This window comes from Symsagittifera roscoffensis, chromosome 2 (genome assembly GCF_963678635.1).
Source record: "Symsagittifera roscoffensis chromosome 2, txSymRosc1.1, whole genome shotgun sequence".
In the NCBI taxonomy this organism is placed as follows: Eukaryota; Metazoa; Xenacoelomorpha; order Acoela; family Convolutidae; genus Symsagittifera; species Symsagittifera roscoffensis.
The window spans coordinates 83,792,974-83,816,761 of NC_087063.1; the positions used below are offsets into that span (position 1 = coordinate 83,792,974).

Here is a 23,788-nt window from a genome sequence, read left to right on the forward strand (position 1 = left end):
AAAAGCTAAAGCAAGTTAAATCATAATCAGCTCGTTGGCGGCTTGCATTTGATTTTCAGAAAATTTTCTGTTCAGAAGTCGAAAAGTTCAAAATAAATTTTTGCCACAATGAAATCTGATGTACCAAAAGGAAGAATGATTTTTCTGACAAATACAAAACTGAGCAAGAAAGAGTTTAAAAAATAACTTAAAAGACAAAAAAACGGTCTGTTTCCTATCAATATATGCTGTTTTTGCATCTCGACAACAAATCGAAAAAATATTGCTTTTTTAAAGCTTCAGCGCAGTTTCTCAGCATACAAAAAAAATAAATTGGTAGTGAGTTAATTGAGTGCCTCAGAAAAAGGGTAAAAAGGGTTGGCTGAAATTTTGGCAACAAAAATCCAACGGCACAAACTGCCATTAAGGCACGGGTTATTCCACGTGACTACATGTCCAGTTTTCTACAGACTTAACAATATTGAAACTTGCTTGCTGAAAAGTTTTCGCTAAAAAAAAAACAAACAAAAAGTTGGAAAAACAAATGTCTTTGAACAAAAGATGAAAAATTGAGAACTAAAGCAATTTAATGCAAGTTAATTCATAATCAGCACGTGGGCTGCTTGCATATTGATTTTCAGAAAAAACTCTATTCAGAAGTTGAAAAATTCAAAGTAAAGGTTTGCCACAATGAAATCTGACAAATACAAAACTGCGCAAGAAAGAGTTTAAGAATAATTTAAAAGATAAAAAAACGGTCAGTTTTCTACTAATATTTTTGCATCTCGATTTTTGCATCTCGACAACAAATAAAAAAAATTAGCGCTTTTCAAGCTTCAGAGCAGTTTTTCAGCTTACAAATAAACAAAAAATTTAATTTGTTAGTGAATTATTGAGTGCCTGAGAAAAACGATAACAGGCGTTGGCTGAGTTTTTGGCTAATGAATTCCAACGGCATAAACTGTCATTAAAGGCGCGGGTTGCTCCTTATGAATCTATGTCCAGTTTTCTACAGACTCAACCATATCCAAATTTGCTTGCTTACAAGTTTTCGATTAAAAACAAACAAAATGTTGGAAAAACAAATGTCTTCGAACAAAAAGATTGAGAACAGAAGGAGTGTATGAACTCTCTCCTCAAATTTTTTGGTTTTTGGAATATTGCCAAGGAAAGGAGTACCTCAATATTTGAGAGAGATTTGAAATATAAATTTAAAACAGTTATGAGGCCAAAACTGTTAAACAAATAGAAGCAGAGGCGGGTCTAGGATTTTCCAAAAACATCATTTCCAAAATGTTGTCCACTTTTTTCGGTGGACCAAATTTTTTTTCCGAGCGCTCCCAGAACAGTATACAAACCCTATATCGCCAATGTAGGCAAATGTTTGAAAATTTTCCGCGCAGCAGGCAAAAATGCCGTTCCTAGGCAATTTTTAGGAACGTTATAAACAAAAGATTCCATAATTTCTTTGAAGGCTCCCCTTGAAAATGACTAAATTTTAACGACAAAGGCTCCTTTGAATAATTTTAGGGTTGGTCAGCCAAAAACGGATGGTATGGGAAAATTTTAAAAAGGGGATCTTTTGAATGGTGAGGGTGGTTTTATCTCCAGTCCACTTTTGACTTTTTAACTAGTCGTCTTTTTATATCATTCGAAAGACATTGTTGTTAACTCAAGCAAATACACCTGTGATCGTTTTTAACAAAAATATGGGGGTTTAAAGACAATCAGTAAGGCAAATTTGAGACATTTAACGAATTTTTTTTAAAACGAGTTCTACTCTCTAGACCCTAAGAGGCAGTCGGAACATTCAGGGCTTCGCTCTGTACGAGCAGTCTTGTTTCTTTACGCTATACCTTACTTCTAATAGAAGACAGGCTGAGTTGTCACAATTTCTTATGATGATATAGAAACTTTGAATCTGTTAACTTTGAAATCGTATTAAACCTTTGGTTTTATTGAAAAAAAATGACACGTTCGTCAAAGAATATATACTTTGCTCAAAATTAAATTGTATTCAAATTGTTTTTTTTCTTGAAACCAAAATTTTTTTGCGTAATGTTTAAAATCAGTCTGTGTCCCGATTAAAAAGGTATTCGCATCTAGCATTTCACTCGAAAATCGTGCGACGTGATTTTGGAAATATCTTTTGTTTTAAAAAAAAGTCCAACGTTTTTTCACACTAGGTGTTCCGAATTTCTGCAGTCTCTGAATCTCCAAACTTTAATTATTTTGTTTGTTTGTTTGTTTCAGTCTTGTGTAGATGAACGCTTGGATTTTTTGGACCAGAAAGTGAGCAATCAATCTCCATCAAACAGTAGTGAGTTCTTTTAGATTAAGTTTGAGGTTAGTTTTTGCATAAGAGCTTATTGGCATATAGAAAGTGATTGTTATTGAGTAGTTTTTCACCCTTTTCATGACTTAAAATTAACTTCAAATTGACAGCTAAGGTATTGCACCCCGTCAACATATCCCTCGAACTGAAAACCGGCCAAACAGACAAACTAGACAAGTAATTTTTTGAAATTGTGTTTTTGGAATACTTTTCGATCAGATGATCATTCAGAAGACCTCTTCTGCTTAACTTGATAAAAACCGAGCTTGGCAAAACTTTATCAAGTAAACCAAAAGGAAGTCAGTGAGGAATTTTTGAATGAATTATTCGACTTTTAAGAAAAAAAATTATAAATTTATTCGCTGTATAATAATCATAATAATATTGTTTCCCGGTATTTTACAGAACAAAAATAGTAATAAGTTTCTTTCCTAGTATGTTTATTTACAATTAAACACTTATGAAGACGTCAAAATGTTTATATTGACAACAATTATGCCAGTTTGATTAATTAGCTGTGTTTGATACTAATTTTTATTGAGCCTAAACAAGGACATAACTTATCAATTAATATCTCAAACTGGCGATTAGTTCAACCCTTATTAATCCACATAGCACACGCCACTGGCTTAATCCAATGCTATTAAACAGCCCTGCATTTAAGAAGATCCAGTTATCCTGCTGGCATGACAATTGTGTCATGCTTATTGATTCGATTACAAAATATACTTTCTCTCTAAGTTTTCTTATTCCGACTTCCGAAGAAAACAGAATATTTATTTTATGCTGTAGGAAGTTTTAGTCTGAATTATTGCAACAACCATACGTGTTGACGACAGTGGGGGGGGGGGGGAGGGAGGGGTGTAATCAACTTTGCCTTTGGCACTATTAAACGCTAATTTTGCTGGGTAACTAGAGTATCCATTAGATGAAAATAAGCTCAAAAAGGTCCATCTCTACAAAGCATTTAAGTTGCAAATAACCCATTAATTTCATTCTGATAGAAATCATCCGGATATATTGCCCAAAAAACACAAGTAATAACGTTTAAGTACGGTCGACGAGTACATTGCACATATCTTGATAGGGTCGAGCACATTGTTTTTGGTCGAGCACAGTCGAAAACTATCTTGCTTGGGTCGAGTACGGTCGAGCACATTTTGTTTGATCGAGAATGAACGAAACATACCCACATTTGGTTGAGACGGTCGAGATATACCGAATTTTGGTCCAGGCGGTCAAAACATACAGTAAGCAACTCGACCCCGGAATATATTAATGTTTTTTAAGTCCGTTTCCATTATTCCTTGTGGGAAGCGAACATAAATCTAAAACTAAAAACATAAGGTGGTTTAAAATCACAGAGCAATTTCATGGAATAACTTAAAAATCTAATTAATGAACATTACCTGTTCAGATTATAAATAGAAAACTGCTGTTGGAACAGTAAATGTTTTCATCGAAAACAATTGTGCAAAAATTATAATTGGGCCTATTAAAAAGAATTACTAATTTTTTGTAGATTTTGCTCAAAACTTCATCGAAAATAATTTTTTAGTTATTTCGGAAAAAATTGCCTCCTGTGATTTTCTAAAATTGCATTTGATCTCCTGAAAGGCTTTTTGAAAGACCAAAAACAATTAGTAAAAGTTCAAAAATAACATTCAGGCTAAAAATATGGACTTAAAATTTTCAACAGAAACTTGATTCTAGCTCAATTTCCTCGCAATACAAGTATTTCATTTAGAGGTAACTCAGTAAGGGGACGGATTTCAAAACTCCGATTTGAAAATTTATACGAAAATCATCCCCCCACACGCCATTTAAAGTACAAAAGGATGAATTTCGTTCCTTGTAACAAATCAATTATGGCACATAAGCTTTGTTGAACTAATTTGGGACGATTTATAAGACGGATTAAATCTCCGCTTACGCGTTATTACCGCGAATTATATCGCGCGTTAATTGTCCCAAATTGGTCAAAACGGCCAAAACGGCAATCTTTGAACCCTCACAACTTTACGAAAATGATCACAGGTGAAATATCTTTTCAAATTCAAGCTCAGGATAACAATACCTTTTGATTGATATAAAAAAAATTTCCGTCAAAAATGGCTAGTTAAAAAGTCGAAATTTGTCTGAAGAAAAAAAAACCCACCCCGAGCACAAATATTCCGTTACTTTTGTATCGAAAGTCGGAACAATAATGCGTTTGATAACTGATATTATGAGAAACAACGATCAAGCTTTTCAAATTGGTTGTTTTGTATCAACTTTAATTTCTGCACCAGTTTTTATATACCAACCAATGTCTCAATTTTACCCGTTTCACAGAAAAACTAATCGATGAATCAAAGAATTTGCGAAAAATACTATCAAACTTGAGATTTTCTTTCAAATCTGGAGTTTATCCATCACTCAACCATAGCCTAATGAGAATCTTTGAAATGACTAAAAATACAAAATCTAAAAAACACGCTCGCTACAGATTATGTTTTTAATTAAGTACCTGTAACTGTGGAAACAAGCTAAAATACAGAGCAGTTCAAAAAAAATAGAATCATAGAAACCAATCAGGGAATGTAGAATGTATCAAATCAAATAGTACTTGTAATGAAAATAATTCAAGTTAAAACTTGACTTTTTGATAAACAAACAGAAAAAGCTAATCGATAAAGCTTTTGCTTCAATTGCCAATTTGTTTTTCTTTTACATAAAAAAGATTTACATATTTATTAGGAGTAATGAAAGTTGTGAAGACTTTTGTATAGGTCTTGATGATTTTTTTTTAAAGGAAAAGATCTTAAAAGTCTATAATAACTACAGATGTGCATTCATACATGTTAATCGATTTATGAATTTACTTTGGTATATGTGCACTTTTTGAGTTCAATTGAAGTTCATCTGCTGAAATTTAAGTCAATAGCACTCTCCAAATATGAACGTGGAAATGGCGAAGAAAAAAATGAACAATTTTAGTTTCTAAAAAGGAATTTATTTTCTAGATTTCCAGCGGAACAAAAATTTTACCTGTCGATCCAGTTTTCTCAAGTTGGGTTTATTTAATAAAAAAAATGTTCCAATCATCAATTTTTATAGAAATTCAAAAAGCTTAAAAGCATTTTTTTTCTTTGAAATTCGAAAAAACATTTTGGTATAGTTTAACTTAAAGTTAGATAAATTAGAGTTTGGTTTTGTAAAAATGCATATTTTTGTTGTGAGCAGGTTTACCTTGTTGGGTTGAAAAATTGATCGATTGTTCTCGAATGTGTGTGGTCACCTGTCCAACTGTGTCCAGACTACGCAATCTAATCAGCACCCCCCTCAGAAACACCTTCCCTCTCCCCCCTCCAACCCCCCTCAGCAGTCCCCACCCGAGTAGACGAAGACCATCACAATTCAAACGCAATTCCAGCACGACTACTGAAGCAACCATTGCTGCAATTGATAAACAAGTGCTAACAACGGTAAGAAATTCGACAGCCAAGATTGATATGATTAGATCGTTTCAGAGCAAGTCGATTTTTCGTGATTTTTGATACCTAAAATAAATGCAAATTGACAAGTCTTTATAGGATTTGGTGACTTTTGTGTGGGGGTAATTCTCCCTCCAATTGGTATATAAATTTTTTGGTTCATTGTTGGTTTTTAATTCGTATGTTTTAATATGGATGTTTTTGGTGCTTCATGTGTACATGAAGCTCTTGGCGCAATTTTTTTTTAAATCAGATGCGAGTGATTGCATCAATACAGCATCAAAACTAAAGCTTTCATGATGGGATGGCATGAAAAGACCAAATTGAAAATTAATACCTCAAAATTTTTTTTTTCTATTTCTGTAAAGTTTTTTAATTACTAGTTGAAATAGTCGCTGGTGGTGCATAAGTCATTTTTTATTGCGTATTTTTCGCAGTATTTCCAATGTAGCTTTCGATATTTTCATTTCACGTGTGATCAAAAAAAAATACTTGCAAAATTTATATAAATTGGGTGATTCTGAGGCTGGAATTCATCATGGATATATTAATTAAAGATTTATTAGTGACTCCAGAAAGTGTTTTGTGCTTTAGACGACAGCTGTTCCTTCTTCCAAGAACGACTACGTGTGAGTTAATTATGATGATCTAAATGAAGAACAGAGGACTCAATTTGTATTCCGAGGATGAGTTTGAGTTATTGAGAACAATAAATTGTTTCCAAGTGAAATCATGATACTAAATGATGTAACCAATTGTAGTTCTTTCACAACATTTACCATAATGGAGTGCTATAAATATGAGGGCTAGCAATTACAAAACCTTCAGATCAGTAGCGGATAAAGAGAGAGACGGGGGGGGGGAAGGGGGGGGGGGGGTGTTGGACGCCGCACTACCTCAGGGATTCGACCCCCTGATTACCCAAAGGGTCCCCCTTTGGTACTATTTTAATAGCTCTATTTTTGGCTCTGATCCAAAAACTTTTCTAAAGCGGCATTTGGCGCCAATATATACTATTTTTCAAAACTCAATTTTTTGGTTATAACTGTCCAAAAAGTGCCTAAAAACGCTTTTTTGGCTTGTTTTTTGCCTGTGGCAAAAAATATAACCAAAATAGAATTTTTTTAGTGATTTTTGAGAGCTCGGAAAATCAATTTGGGCGACCTAAAACAAAATTTGCCTCCTCCAGAAAATCCTAGATCTGTCCGTGCTTCAGATAAGAAGCTTCATTAGAGTTGAGGCATAACTAATCAGTGGATGTTGTCAGTTGGAATTAGGGGACTGATAAAATGTTTCTTTGTTACAGCTAACTCTACTTAGTTACAGATAAAATGTGTTTAAAAAAAGAATTAATCTCAAAGTTAAAACATTAAAAAGTGAGAGAGCATTCTCTCCGACGGAGAGAATGAACATAACAAGGTCAAATCTAAACTAACCAGTTAAAGTAATTTAAGATTAATTAAATGAATAAGAACATAACGATATGATTCACAACAGGGACAAAGGAAAAGCAAATATGACCCCATCCCACCCCCCCCCCCTATCCCCCATCTCACCGTCATCAATTTTTTTTGTATGAAGTGCAGTTTTGACCAAAAACTACGAGAGTTTTTTCTAAAATAGCTTTGTCAATACCTATATTTGACATTTTATCAAAAACTTCCCATAAGAGCTAAAACTGCATTTTGGCAAACTTTATCAATTTTGTCGTTGGCGCAGATGTTTTTAAAAAACTAGGATCATATGAAGTCCCCCCCCGCCCCTCCATCGCAAAAGCTTAAATCAGACTGCACCACAATGGTGATTATCAAAACTAATTTAAAATAGTGCTGCCGTGGTTTCTATTGAAGATGAAGCCTTCGTCTATTCTTTGCGAACTTATCACAGTTAGTTTTCAGTTATGGAATAAAGTGGACTCGCAGTGGACACCAACTGTCCACAGTTGACATGAATGAGGGGGGTGTGATGGTAGGCGAGAAGAAGATGCCACCCGCTACTATTTCCCTGAAGGGTGGGGACTCAAATGTGTCCATCGATTTCTCAATTGCGCAAGACATTATCTTCACCAAGTTAGTCAAAAGTTTTTGATTTTGCCACTCAACCATGGTAACTTCAATTTTTTCGTTTAATTACCGCTTGTGAAAAAAGCAGCAATATTGTTTTGCTTTCAACCTGTTATAAAGCGGACGCCCCCCCCCCTCAGGAATTCGACCCCCTGCCGACCCAAAGGGTCCCCCTTTGGTACTTTTTAAGAAATCCATTTTTGGCCGACCGACCCTAAAATTTTTCTAATATACTAATTTTGAGGGGGGAGCGCGAGCCGAAAAAACGCGACTTTTTGGTTAAAATTTTCCAAAAAGTGGACTTTTTTCCAAAATTTTGTCTGCGGCGCTGAAAATTTGGCCAAAACAGGGTCTAAAACGTGCTCAGGGAGAGCTCGAAAAATCATTTCGGTCTACCTAAAAAAAGTTGACAAAATTTTCGAAAATTTTTTGAAAATCTGCCCTCCCTCGAGAAAATCCTAGATCCGCCCCTGATTCAAGTCAAAATTGCCCGAGAGTTTTTTTGGGTTCTGAAAACAAAAACCTTATAAATAAAACCAGGAGCTTAAATTTTTGAACCAAACTACGCATCGAAAGGCTAAGAATCTTACATACCCCTTAAATTACGTTTTCTCGGCATAGAAAGAAAATGTAAAAATCAACAATACAATTCTCTCCGCATGGAATATGCAACTGATTGAATGATCAACTACACACTTAAGACGAGTAAAACTTGAGCAAAACGAGCGTTTTTATGATGTTCAGTTGACTTCAGAGGAAAACAGTGAGAAAAAACTTGGTTAGAATTCTTGCAGATTCTATATGGTGCAATTAATTGTGCGAATTTTGGCCCCAACAATTATACCCAAACCGGATATTTAGCAAGTTAGCATTGTTTGATAATTTGAAAATAAGGCCAAAACCAACGGTTCAATTGATGAAATAATTACATCAAAGTCAGCTGTATTTTTTAGTATATGATGTACCAATTTGTTATTTAAGAACATTTTACAAAGCTTTGCTCGAACCTCTTTGAAAAAACTTTTATAAGTTATCAAACGTTTTTGGAGATTATACCCTTCTTCAATTTTAAAGGGTTGATACAGTTTCTTCAATGATAGAAGAGGTGTTTTTATCATATTTTTTAGTTGTTTAGAAGAGCCAAAATGATTTTTTTGAGAAAGGGGTTGGACCCAGATTTTGAAAAAAAAATAAATGGCGCTATAGTAATTCTGGTCGAAGTCTAAACAATTTTTGTTTTTCCTCGTTTTTTTTGTCAAGATAAATAGATATTACGCGTTTGAAATTTCAGCTTTTTTGTTTCATTAGGATAAATTAGATCAGTGAATGTATAAGCCAAGCGCTCAAAATATGAAAAAAATGAAATGATTGCAAAGGCAACAATTAAAAACAATCGATTAATTGCAATTCATTTCTTGTTGACTTAAACTATTAGTAGTTTTAGTTTTTCTCGTATCTTGTAATTTTTTGTGCACAAAAGTTTTTTGAATGGTGGCGGAGCAGTTTTGCAAAACAATTTTCCAAACTTCAATCAGCTTTTGTTTTGGATGAGTAAATGAAAATTGTTGCAGCGCAAATATAAAACAAGAGTATAAATGCATATAAAGTTAAACCAAAATGTAAATGCAAGTAGGGACAGTAGCCGAGCGTATACATGGTGCTTCCCGGCGGGTTCGGGGCCGGTTCGAATCCCGCCTAGGTCATTTCCTTTCTAGAACTCGAATATGCACCGAATTTGTTGGGATGCTCCGTAACCAGGTTCGATCCCCCCAAAAACCTAATTAACCGTCTTTTCGCTCCAATTTGGTTCAGCCTTGATTAAGGCTGACCTTTAAAAAGAGCAATTTGTCTCAAGGGCAAATACTGGCCATTTTTGCAGCTTGCTTTGAGTTATGCAGTTTTGTGTGGCCGATGTTACCGATGTTAACAATAAAAAAGCTTGTTAAAAATATCGTTATTTTCCCGATAAAAGACTCGTTATAAATCAAGTGTTTGAAAACAGATTTTATCACGAAGTGTGGAGATTGACGCGCACATTTTGGCGCCCCACAAGGGACATTAGTGGTTTCTTGTTCGATTTAAAGAATTATAGTCTGTGTTAATGGCTGATTCTGTTCAGAAAATTTCCGACATTTTCTGATTCATCTTCGATTTGTTTGCTGTTATTTTGCCGATAAAATTTCAGTAAACTGAAACTTTTGGGACCTTTTTCTTGACTACCGAAAACCGATCTACTCTAACATAGCTCTACTCTAAAACCGAAACCGCAACCGAGTAGAAAACGCACGATACAGCTCCTAGCGCTACGGCTTCTTCCTATAGAACGGATGTGCGCCACTACGTTACCTTCTTGTGGATTACCTCTTGAACTAAGGACAGCCGCCCCCGTCTCATAATAATCCCGAAAGGGCCAAACGGAGGCCTGTTCATGTGTCGCGTTTTGAGGAGCTGCTCTGGTGTCGGATCTTAGAGGTCTGCTCAGGCGTCGTGTCAATCGCAGAGGCCTTTATACAGGTGTCGTGTTTTGTCTTCAGAGACGAAAGAGCAGACAGACGAAAGAGCGGACTGGCGGAAGAGAGAGAGGCCTGTTCAGGTGTCCTGATTGTTGACTTTTGGTCAAAGTGGAGCTGTGTTTTTCTCGAAACCCGAAGTTTTGGATTTTTTCCCCGGTGTCGTCAATCTCCAAAACTGTCAAAAACTGTCAAAAACTGTAAAACTCATCTAATTTTTATAAACTTTTTTGTGCAATAAAATTACATACGGTGTCTTATTGTGTATCCCAACTCAAAGCAAGCTGCGAGTGGTAATTTTCCCGATACCACAAATTTTTGGGTAATTTTGAACAGATTGGAAATCCGTGAAATCGGATCATAGACCAGAGGTACTAGACTAGTTTTTTGGATTGGTTTATGACTCGAACCTGCTGACCAAAATTTTCCGAAAAAATTTTGGGAAAAAAGAAAAATATTTTCGAAAATTCCTCAAAACGTCCCCATAATTCTGCGAAACTGTGCTGTAACTTGACACCAACCTTATGGTAAGTGGTCTGGTAGCGAAATATTAGGCAAATTAAGTTGAGTTTTTTCATCCTCAGTTTTTTTCCGCGTGTGTTGTTGGAAATTAACCAATTTGCCTGATCCCCCACCCACATTGGTGAAACTGAAAGCCAGTTCGCTTCAAGTAAATATAAGCCGTTTCAGCCCGTCCGATAATTGACTTCGTTGCGCGACACTAATGTTAAGTGGTCAGGTATGGTCATATAAAGTGAGTTAAGTTGAATTCTTTCATCCTCAGGTTAACTCCGTGTGCGTTGTTGGAGTTCAACCGACCTACTTAATTCCCCCCCGTTGGTACTTAAGCGTAACGTAGCCGTCGCATAGGTCTCTTAAGTATATGGTATTCATTCTAGGAGCTAGTTCTCTAGACCACGCGCTCCGTATACTATCCGCGCCGTCTCAAAAGCGCGTGAAAGAGACTTGTTTCACAAAGCCCGGCTTAAGCTTTAACTTTAACGCCAGGTAAAAGTATTTTGTGGATTTACTTGGGTGAAAATAAAGTATTTACTGAGAGTCGTGTATTTCTGAAATTATTAAGCATGGAAGTTAAATTTCAGAAGAAAATTAAGAAGTTGTTTGAGAAACGTAGCAACCTCGAAAACGAACTTTATAAATGCCACGAAATAATTTTAGAATACATAGAGAGTCAGAGTCGTTGCTCAAAAATTGATACTTATATTGAAAAATGTAGGAACTATATAGAACAAGCGGTCGAGATAAATACTGAGTTGATTGATATGGCTGCAAAAAGTGCCAATCCCGACGAATTGATACCGGCACAGGATATGTGGCTTCATAAGTTGACTCAAAGCAACGATAAAGTTCTGCAGGAAGCTATCACATATAAAACAAGTTTTGAGGTAGAAACAGAGCCGGACAAAATTGATAGCAGCTCAAAAGTTTCTCATCATTCTGAAAAAAGTGAAAAAACCCGGTCGCATAAAACAGATACCCGCTCTAAGTAGTCGCATCGAAGCAGCCGACATCAGCAATCGGGTTCTCAGAAATCTAATTATAGCGCCGCTCCGTCGAAAAAACTCTCTGAGAAAAAGCGCGATTTAATGATTTTAAAGAGACAACAAGAGGAACTTGAGAGGCAGGCAAAGGTATCATTAAGAGTGAAAGAACAACAAAGCCGTTTAGAGTTGGAACAATTGGCTGAAGAACACAGGAAAAAACTGGCAGAAATTGAGTTGAAAGGGCTTGAGTTAGAAGATGAGTTGTCGGAAATCAGCGAGAATGCTGAGGAAAGTGGTTTAACTCGAATCTCTCCACAACTAACAATAGACGAAAAGGATCGTCACTGGGTCGAGTCTGTCGACCACAATCAGCCTGATGCTGTTGTAGTTCCCAATCAAGAGCAGCACGTTTGTTCAACAGCTCCTGAGGCACTTTATCTTGCATCAACAAATTACTTGGTCTCATCAAGTTTTACAGGAGTGAATAATGGCCAGGCAGCTTCTAGTGATCCGGGATTGTATTACAGTAACCACATTCACGGACAACAACATAATTTGTCGAGTTTGGTCCAATCGCAGGTTTCCGTTAACAATCCAGCAGGGTTACAGCAGGTCATTCAACCTGTTTCTAATAATTTGCCTCAGCAAGCTTTTCTGTCCACTCATCCGGTGCTAGGCAATCCAAACACAGGGTCAGTAGTCCCGGTAACTTCTGAAAATTTTTTTTGCTACGACAACATCTGCAGAAGTTCCTTCTGGTGTAGCACCGTTCGTTCCTGCATCAACAGCAGTTAATCAGGTTTCTTTAAGTCATCACACTGCAGGATCAGTAGTAGCTGGCTACCAAGCACCTGTAGCCCCATCACAACAACATATGGGTATTGACGTTAGTAGTTATAACTTTTCAAGTGACCACTACAATCCTTATAGTAATTTGTGGAGACCAGCTGTTGCTGCCCCTTCAATGTCAACTCAACAGCACTACGTTCCTTCGACAACTGTTTTTTCCGCAGTAACTCCGATTGTTCCTACGAATAATTTTGTTCCTTATACAAGTGGAGGGACTGTGTTCTTTGCGCAGCCTGAAAATTTTTCACATGCTAATGAACCGTTCGTTCCTGATTATCACGGTAACTCTTCGAGTTACACAGAGCCAACTCCCGGTGATTCACCTGGTGCAGACGTCGAGCGTCCACTTTCGACACGAGAGTTGGTTAATATACTCATGCACAGCTGAAAAGATCATCTCCCTGAGTGGAAGCTGACCCAGTTTGATGGCAACCCACTTAATTGGTATGAGTGGTTTGGGCAGTTCATATCGACGGTCCATTCAGCCATACTCAGTGACGATGAAAAGCTTACCTATCTGAAAACGCGCGTAGTGGGTAAAGCAAAATCCGCAATCGCTGAGTATAGCTATAGCGGAGTACTATATAAAGACGCATTAGCAACTCTTCAAAGAAAATTCGAGCAGCCGCATGCTGTAGTAGGGGCTCATCTAGATAAATTGAGTAATTTTCCGCCGCTGAAAATGCATAACTCGGAAAATGTTATTGGATTTTCCTCTGCAATTTCTGGACTTGTTGCCGTATTCAAGTCTCTGTCTTTTAACGACGACCTGAAAAGTGTTAACTTACTGAATCAAGCTTTGAGTAAGCTTCCCCCGAACCTTAGGGAGGCATGGTCAATGCAAACCGTAAGACGCCAATGGCATATACCAACTCTGCTAGATTTCAACGAATGGCTTAAAGAAAAAGCGGAGGGTCATGAGAGGCTAAAAACGATCAATTCTAAGGTTAAGTCTGAAGAACCAGTTAAGGAAAAAGTAGGCACGAAAGTGTTTGCTAGTAACGCAAATGCAAGTAATAAGACTAAGGAAAAACCAAAGTACCCTCCATGTTCTGTATGTAATGGTCAACACGCTCTTTGGAATTGCGCCGTATTCAAAGAGAAAAACAGTACGCAGCGAGCAAAACATGTAGCCGAACAAAAATTTTGCTTTGCGTGTTTACAGAGCAATCACAACTTTCGTAATTGTAGCAAGGCCAGAAAGCGCCCCAAGCCAGATTGTGAAAGCACACACAACGTGCTCTTACATGGGGAGCGGAGAAAATTGTTCCTCCTAAGGATACTAAAAGTTCCCCGGCGTCAGGTAACGCAAACGCTAAACATGTATCGTCTAACGCTGCCGTCGGCGATATTCATAGCCAGGAGTCAACTAATTGCCTCCTGCCAATTGCATCACTCGCCGTCTCTTCGGATGCGACGATTACTAATGACCTAGCTCTTTGCGATAAGGCTTCCACGCACTCATGGGTATCCGCCGATCTCGTAAAACGCCTCCATTTGGTTGGCATTCCCGTTAACCTCACCATAAATGGATTCAATTCCACGAGCTTGATGAAAACTGAGCAAGTAAGTTTTCAAGTTTCCACCGAAACGAATAATAGTGAATTTTCGTTTTCTTTTCGAGCTTATGTTAAGGATCATATTCGTATTGGATCGGATAGCATAAGCATTCCTGAATTACAGGAAAAATACCCGCAGTTGGCTCCGATCAAACCTAGACATTATAAGTATGAGGACGTCGAAATTATTATTGGACAGGATTTCTACCATGCCATAAGACCCGTTGAGTACCTTCTGGGGGAGGACTCTATTTCACCGTGCGCCGTACGCCTTCCGATAGGTTGGGTTTTAAGTGGTCCGTTACTGCCGTCCTTTAAGTCGAACTCGTCTTGCTTTAAGTGTATTGTCGAAGACATGTCTCTTGCGGACCAAATTAAAACTTGGTACGAGTTGGAGTCATATGGAGCCTTCAAGCAGGTAGATGCCCGTTCCGCCGCCGACAAACGCGCTTTGTCCGTTTTGAAAAATGACACCTTTCACGATGGTGAGAGGTACATTGTACCAATGCTTTGGAACGATAAAGAAAGTAGTTTACCGAATAACTATTTTTCCTCCTTAGCTCAATTAAAGTCTTTGGAAAAGAGGCTAGATAAGGATCCGTCACTCCGTGAAAAATACGCCGAAACAATAAGAGAGGATATACAAAAAGGATATGTCCTAGCCGTTAAGGCACACGATCCCAAATCACGAGCCGATCGTGAGTGGTATCTCCCGCATCACCCGGTGTTGAACCCGAATAAACCCGGTAAGGTGCGCCGAGTCCTCAATGGGGCATCAAAGTGTCATGGCGCTTCCTTGAACAAATCTCTGTTGGTTGGCCCGGATCTCCTTCAAAGCCTCATTTTTGTACTTTTAAGATTCCGTCTGCATAAATACGCCATTTCAGCTGACATTGAAGGGATGTTTTTACAGGTTGGAGTCCGTGAAGAAGGTCAACCTTCTCTTCGTTTTTTGTGGCAGGAGGACCCCACATCAAGTGTGGTAGTTCACCAACATACGCGTCACATTTTTGGTGCTCGTGACTCGCCGACTTGTGCGAATTTTGCTTTGCAGAAGACTGCATCGGATAATCAAGCTGAGTACCCCGAAGCTGCTTCGGCTGTTGTCCAGAAATTTTATATATTGATGATTATCTGGACTCTTTTCAAAACAGGGATGACGCCTTGAAATTAGGTAGGGATTTAATCTCGTTGCTTAAACTAGCTGGGTTTCGTCTGACAAAATTTGTCAGCAACGTGCCCGACGTAACAACCGCTCTTGATCCGGACAACCGTGAGTCCAATTCGTCTGTTAAAGATATTTGTGCGATCCCAGACCAGTCGTCGCATGTTGTTGGTCTTAAGTGGGATCACGTCAAAGATACCTTAGTCGTTAGTAGAGGGGTTGATCGTCCACTATGCAAAGCAATCACTCAGCGTACCGTGTTGAGTTTTGTTTCTTCTGTTTTTGATCCAATTGGGTTAGTGGCTCCGTATACCGTGAAGGCTCGCCTTCTATTAAAAGATATCTGGCGAATCAGCGGTCAAAAATGGGATGATGATCTGCCAGAGGAAATCAAAAAGCAATTCTTGAGTGGCACTCAGGCCTTCATTTGTTAGGTTCTCTGACAATACCTCGCAGCTATTTCACTGAACCTTTTGACCGAATAGAACTTCACATGTTCGGTGATAGTTCGCAGGATGTTTTCTGTGCCGTCACTTTCCTTCGTGCGCAACTTGTTAGCTCCCATCAGACCGAATTAGCCTTTGTGTTTGGCAAAGCCCGCGTCGCGCCTATGAAAGCGCTTTCTATTCCAAAGTTAGAGCTTCAAGCGGCTCTTCTTGCAACCCGCTTAAAAAAAAAGAAATTTTCATGTGGACAGATAGTACCACTGGCCTTCAGTGGCTTCACTCTTGTAGTAAACTACCCGTTTTTGTTGGTAATCGCACTGGTGAGATTCTGGAGTCTACCAGCACTGATCAGTGGCATCACATACTTAGCGGTGATAACCCAGCTGATACCGGTACACGAAGGATTTTTTCGGAAGCCCTCAAGGAAAGCAGCTGGATTAATGGCCCTAGTATATTGAGAACAACTGATTGGCCGTTCAAGCCGGATACAAAGGTTATCGATAAAATCAGACTCAAAGCACCATCATGTGATATCGACATTTGTCTGGAAAATTCGTCAAATTTGGTCGTCGATGTTTTGACAGAAAAAAATTTTCCCTTCGGAAAATGGGAGAGATTCAATTCAATTGTAAAATACAAACGGGCAGTGGCATTTTTGTTAAGATGGCTGCCATCCCATAAGCATTTCCGGTCGAGTATATTAGAAATTACAGACCCGTCTGAAATGGATATTGCTGAACAGAAGCTCATTTACCTGTCCCAGGGTGAAACATTCCCTAGTGAGCTAAAACTACTAAGATCCGGTAAAGTTATCACGAGGAATAGTCGGATCGCCAAGTACTCGCCGTTCATTGGACCATCTGGCATCCTTCGCTCGACTGGGCGCATCAGCCGCTGGTTATTTCCGATTTCGATTGCAGGCATCCGATTATACTTGATGCACGTCACGTGGTTATTCGGTTATTGGTTCAGCATTTGCACGTTAGGAATTCCATCAAGGCTTGGATTACATGCGTGCGGTGGTTAATTTGAGGTAAGTTGTGTTAAATTTACGATGGTTGCTGCAAAGCATTGAAAATAATTGCGTTGTGTGCCGAAAACGCAAAGCGCAAACCGTAAATCTGATGATGGCTGATCTGCCCATTGAAAGGCTGGGTTACACGCAACCTCCTTTCTCTAACACAGGTGTCGACTACTTTGGGCCGTTCCTAGTTCCAATCCGGAGAAGTACGGAAAAGAGGTGGGGTTTTTTGTTCACCTGTCTTGCCACTAGAGCGGTTCACATTGAAGTGGTCCCCTCGCTCGACACAAGCTCTTGTGTGATGGGCGTGGAGAGGTTTATCGCACGTCGCGGTACTCCGACTACCATAATGTCCGACAACGGCATGAACTTTGTCGGCGCTCAGAAAGAGCTCATAGCTTGCGTTGAGAGTTGGAACAAGCTAGCACCCGCTGTTTTTGTTCAGAAAGGGATCAAGTGGAAATTCAATCCACCCAGCGGACCGCACCATGGTGGGTCCTGGGAGCAATTAGTTCGGAGTGTCAAGCGCGTTTTGTATGACATCTTAGGCAACATAAGAGTAACTGAGGAGGCTCTAAGAACCAGGCTGTGCCTTGTTGAGCAATCACTCAACGCTAGACCGATAACAGCCGTTAGTTCCGATCCACTAGATTTAGAGGCGTTGACCCCGAATCATTTTATCCATGGTCAACACGCAGCGAGTTTTCCGTCGCTAAGTTTCGAAGAAAACTTCGACCATAAGAAGCGGTTCGCCAGAGCACAATCATACGCTAATGCAATATGGACACGGTGGATGCGGGAATACGTTCCTTCCCTCAATAGGAGGGCAAAGTGGCACAACCAGTCAGACGTTAAGTTGAAAGCCGGCGACTTGGTTTGGGTCATAGAGCCTGACACTCCACGTGGACATTATCCACTCGCACATATCCTAAAACTGCACTATGGCAAGGACGGATGCGCGAGATCCGCCGACATAAAGACCGTTACGAGCGAACTGACCGGCCCGACCGTAAAGCTCGCTCCCGTTCTTCCTTGTTTAGGGGTGGAGGATGTTGCAGCGCAAATATAAAACAAGAGTATAAATGCATATAAAGTTGAACCAAAATGTAAATGCATATAGGGACAGTAGCCGAGCGTATACATGGTGCGTCCCGGCGGGTTCGGCGCCGGTTCGAATCCCGCCTAGGTCATTTCCTTTCTAGAACTCGAATATGCACCGAACTTGATGGGGTGCTCCGTAACCAGGTTAGATCCCCCAAAAACCTATTTTAACCGTCTTTTTGCTCTAATTTAGTTCAGCCTTGATTAAGGCTGACCTTTAAAAAGAGCAATTTGTCTCAAGGACAAATACTGGCCATTTTTGCAGCTTGCTTTGAGTTATGCAGTTTTGTGTGGCCGATGTTACCGATGTTAACAATAAAAAAGCTTGTTAAAAATATCGTTATTTTCCCGATAAAATACTCGTTATAATTCAAGTGTTTGAAAACAAATTTTATCACGAAGTGTGGAGATTGACGCGCACAAAAATTGAAATTGATCAACATATTTTTCCGAACTCCCCCAACAATGTTTATGGATTTTGACAACAAAAAATACTATAAATTTTGGAAGAAACCTCAATTTTTGAACTCAAACTACTCATTAAAAAGCTAAGAATCATAGATAGCCCTTCAAATTACCTTTTTTATCAAAAAATTGAATTAAAATTGATGATTGAAATATCACCGCATGATATGTGCAATCGATTGAATTTAAATGATCCAGATAATCGACTGCTGATTTGAATGATCCAGATGGAGGATACTTTGGTAAAGTTCAGCAAATAGAGCAGGCTTCCCTGCTTTGACACGACTGATTTGAAGACTTCCATCAAAGAAGTTTTAATAAGACACAAGATTTGAAGCTTTTTATCCGAGATTATTCATTTCGCGCTTTTTATCAGGCTTTGACCAAAAAAAGCGTTTTAAGCTGAGAGGAATAAGTTTTTCCAACATTTTGTCGGCAAAATGTTGAAAAAAGTTTTGGAAATGGATTTTGCTAGCAAAAAATATTATTTTATAAGCAAAATTGTAAAATAAGGTAGATTTTCGAATTTTCTTTAATTTGTCGGATAGTTGAGAGCGTTATTGCATGTTTAGCAGGGTTTTCTCAAACTGGGAACATCATGTTTTTTTTTTTAATTTTATTTTAGCAACACATGGTTCATGTTTTAGTTACATCTTGGTCGCATGTGTGTTGACAATCCTCTGTCTAACTGTGCTCTCTGTGGCCTTCCTCATTCTGTGGAAAACGACAGGGACAAGGGGGGACTACAGCCAGCCACCACCACAGCCCCCCTTGCCGTATAGTGTCCCCCCAACTGTCGCCTCACTTGATAACTTTTCATCATGCACTTACAACGAGAGGTAACAAATAACAAAAGACTCGTTGACTTTTGTGGGTCTTTTTGCTTGTATTTTTTTTTGTAATTGGCCAAATTAATTTTCTGAGCTCTTCCAAAACACTATGCAGGCTAATTTTTGAAAAACAGTCCAAAAAAGGCGTTTTTAGGCTCTTGTTGAACACTTTTGACCAAAAAATCGTATTCCCCCCTCAAAACTAGTATACAATTGCGCCCAAGGCGCTTTTAGAAAAATTTTAGGGTCAGTCAGCTAAAACTGGAGTTCTTAAAATAGTATCAAAGGTGGGAACTTTTGGGTAGTCAGGGGGTCGAATCCCTGAGGGAAGGGCGGGTGCATAAATTCATAAATCCGCTGGTGGTTAGACCTCCTCTAAGAAACGAAAAAAAAAAACAAGTAGTAAAGAATGTTCCGAGTATATTCCTGTAAAAAACATAATCAATATTTTTTTCAGACTAGTGTCATTTTTTTTGTACGTGGTGAGATAAAAGGATCTTAAAGAAAATCAGGAACTTAGACAGTCATAGTTGAATTATTTCAATCAAATATCGCAAGTATGAAACCAAATGCGGTTTTGTTCTGATCATTTGAAAAATTAGAGAGGGGGGGATTTTGTATTCAGGGATTTTGTACTGTTTTTTAGCTGTTTCATTACGAGGCCAAACTGTGTATTTTGTGAATTGTAAGCGGATTCCGCAAAAAGGATCTTTGATCATCCTTCTGACATTTGCCGAGAATAAGTGCGTCAAAACTTGGTTGTTTCATAAAAGTGAATTGATAGATTAGTTGTTAGATACTTGGTTCCAATTTAATATTTGTTAGTCAATCTTTGACCAAGAGAATATAGAGTGATAGAACGGAATGAATAAAAATCTAACAAAAGATGTAGCAAAACAACAGAGTGACCACGCACAGCATGGCACTCAGAATAGGCCAATTCAGTGACCTTGAAATAGAACTGGTAATAAATCCGTAACATAACTGCGAAAAGACAAGTTATAAGCGAGGTACCAAAGGTCGCCTCATGACACCTTCTTTCGCTTTCTTTGATCGTTCAGACAAATTTTTAACATGTTTAAAGACTTGTCATTGAATTGTTCCCAGTTTGGTCTAGCTTAATTTTTTTCCTGTTTTTTTTTACCTTTTTTTGTTTTCCACACAAAATCAGATTCCACAAATAATAATCAGACTGAGTCGAGCGACATATCTTATTAAAACCATTTCAGTCGAACAACATTAACAGAACCGTTTCGAGAACGAACGGTCTGAAATTTTTGGATTTCTGTTCTTATTTTGAGCTAATAAGGTGAGCGTCCGAGCTTACAATAAATTATCTAAGCATGTTTTAAGCCGCGAAAATATATTTTTACTCAAGTAATTTGGTAAATGGACTTTTTAAGCACCGTTTTAGGAATCAAAAACTCAAAAATGATTCAAAAATTTTCTGCAAAAATTGAAAAATTTTGAAATTATTTATTTGATTTTTGTCACGACTTTTTTTCGTTTTTCTTAGTCATTCTACTAGAAACACTGTTTTCCAATCGGCCTAGTTTTCTATGACTGTCGAATATGCCTAAATTTTGTTTATTTTTCGTTCACGTTTTTTCATGACACAACATGTGTTTTTTTAAACTATGGTCGGAAAATTCTGTGTCACTTGCACAGAAACCGGCCCTCCTTATTCATTAATACTTTATCGCAGCTTTGCTTGGATCCAAGTTGATTAAACGCGCTGAACAATACCCAGTGCTCTGTGTAACTGTAACATCGATCCAATTTCATATTATGCATTTTTATATTTTTCATTTGAAAACATTGCGCATGCAAGTGCCAGTATTTCAGACAGTTTTTGTCCTAAAATCAATTGAAATTCTCATTTTAGAGCAAAATTTATTATTAAGCTCATTCTCTAAATTATTATAGAAATAGGCCGCTTGAAGCCTATACGTGTGTTTGTTTCAGTGACTTGGAGCACAACGGAGAATAACAAACAACACGTGAACTAAGTTTCACTTTGGAGTACAATGCCCGAGTTGCCCACCATGAAAGATAATGATGTCTTATGTTCCTAAACTCAAAAACTATGTAGATAAAAAGAATCTAGCTAATTTTTCCTATGCCGCAAAACAGTACAAATTGGATCATGCTAAATTTTCTCATAATTTATATCATTTTGTGTTGTTAATTGAGAAGTTTTTAAGTGAGATGTCTCTTTATAGTGAAAAAAAATTGAAACAACATTGTGTCTTTCTTATAAAATCCAAATTGAATCAAATTCTTCAACACTACTTTTCCCAAGTGTGCAAAGAAATTATTTCCCGAGCTGAGGTGGTGTGTTAATCTCATTTTTTATAGCTGTTACCTTTCAAAATCCACGCAATATTTGGAAATACAATTAAGGAAAGTAAGTTTTCGCTACAATGCATTTCTTTACCAACGATTCTTACCTTTACTTTTGTGCTGGCTAAACGCCGTCAGAAATTACCACGGCATCAACGTTAGTCGAGCTCAGTCGAAACTTAGGGCGTGCAAAAACTGCTATAAACTCTTCCAAAGTAATTTACTTTGTGTTTTTTTTTAGTTTCGCGCGAAGAAATTATACAAAGGAAAGCTTACTTGAAGGATTGAGAAAAAAACTTTGAGGAGAAATGTTGATCACATGTTAGCTCCGTTTACTGTTGGGTTGCAGCAGAAGCGATCAAACATTTATGAATCGCGACAATCGAGACACACGTTGCGGACCTCGGCTCATTAGTCCAAGGTCGTTTCGGAAACTGCTGCCATTGAATGTATAGAAATGTACAGTGATGTCCATTTAAAAAAAATAAAATGAAAAGTTACTTAAAATTATTCTAGAAAATTATTAAATATTTGGCATCAATTTATATTTTTTGGAAACTGTTTAAGATTTGAAAAAAAAAGAAATTTAAAGCAACTTTTTGGTGCATGTCTATTTGCACCAAAAAATTATCAATTTTGTCGCCAAAACTTAGATTGTTTGCTTTTTCCGCGGAAAAGTAAAATTAATTGACACCATTAAATTGTGTACTTTGTTGTCAAATCGAGACTTGTTCGAGCAATTCAAATACTTTTGAATTCAAAATGTTGGATTTTAATTAGAAATTTTTCATCTCATAATTTAACATATAAATATATTGATAGTAAAATGAAAATTTGTAGTTATTCAATTTTTCTTAGATGGAAATTTCGTGCTCGGGATGTTCTTGTTCTCCAGACAAATTCCAATTTTTTTTGTATCATATAAAAATAATTGATGCCCTGAGCTGAAACGTAAAAATTTGGGATAATAATTCATCCGCACCAGAAATTGTTCCAAAATGAATTTTGACATGAGTTTTTTTTTTAAATTACTATATGTTATAGCTCAGCCAAAACAATCCCAGTTTTTCCGAGAATGTTTTGATTTTACATTTTGTTTATTGGCAAAACGTAACGCTCTGATTTTCGTGAATGGAATCACATGGCATGATAATAATTCTTAGAGCCCTTTTGGAATTGATTTTTAAACAGTGAACATGGCCTCTCAACGTTATCGTGGTTTACTTGAACAGGTATACGTTACGTTACAACCAGGTGCGGATTTAGAGGGTGATTGCGGGTGAGGGGGGGATTGCGGATTCCTCTCCTTTCTTTTCCTTCATTTTAGTACTACTTTATGACCTCCATTTTTGGCTGGTTAATCCTGAAATTTTTCTAAATGCCAAAATATACGGTGCCAAAATATACTAAAGTTGACGACAAGCGCGCGTGCCGAAAAAAAACGTAATTCTTCAAAACTGTCCGAAAAGTTGCCTAAATACGCTTCGCTTGGCCTTTCTTTCAAAACCTTGTCTGCGGTGCCAGTTTTTTTGCCTAAATTGAGTCTGTTTAATAATTTGGCAAAGCTCGGAAATTCAATTTGGTCGATCTAAAAAGTAGACAAAATTGTATTCCACATTTTTTGAAAAGCCGTCCGCCCCCGTGAAACCCCTCCCCTTCACGTGAAAATAAATCCCAGAACTGCGCCTGCTTCTTTTGTTATAAAATTGAGGAGAGGAGCGGCACTTTTTTTTTCCATGCACATTTCCCATTTTCCATTATCTCAGTTGCGTTTTCTGTTATTTGAGCTAAATGCATGGTGTTACAATCTAGAGAATGAGGAACAAGTGTATTCACAATAGTTAATTTGTTCATGAGCTTACGATCGTTGCCTTATGACATCGTTAAAATGACTTTTTTTAATGATTTCAAAATGGGGGAGTGGAACAAAGCCAGAGGGGCTGCAAGGATAGAGCCTAAAAATTAAATAATCAAATATTGAGGCCAAGTTATGCACTAGATAGGAGCACATTTTGGCGTCTCTAGGCCATTTGAATCCACTGACAAAACTTTCAACATGTTCCAAAAAGTAAGTGGATTCCATTTACAAAATTTCAGTGGGTTCCGCTTACAAACAGCTGAAGTGGAAATTTTTGAATTTT

The 23,788-nt window shown here is 37.8% G+C and overlaps 1 protein-coding gene across 1 annotated transcript; it reads left to right on the forward strand.

The window, feature by feature from the left end:
- Positions 1 to 2,232: 2,232 nt before the first annotated feature.
- On the forward strand, positions 2,233 to 21,449 carry LOC134840531 (uncharacterized; the record flags this gene model as incomplete). The annotated part of the gene is given in 6 exon segments (XM_063856409.1): positions 2,233 to 2,299; positions 5,540 to 5,781; positions 6,385 to 6,419; positions 7,689 to 7,859; positions 19,122 to 19,313; positions 21,270 to 21,449. Coding segments are annotated over 6 exon segments (732 nt in total), but the record flags the coding sequence as incomplete, so codon positions are not given.
- Between the last annotated feature and the right edge of the window lie 2,339 nt (positions 21,450 to 23,788).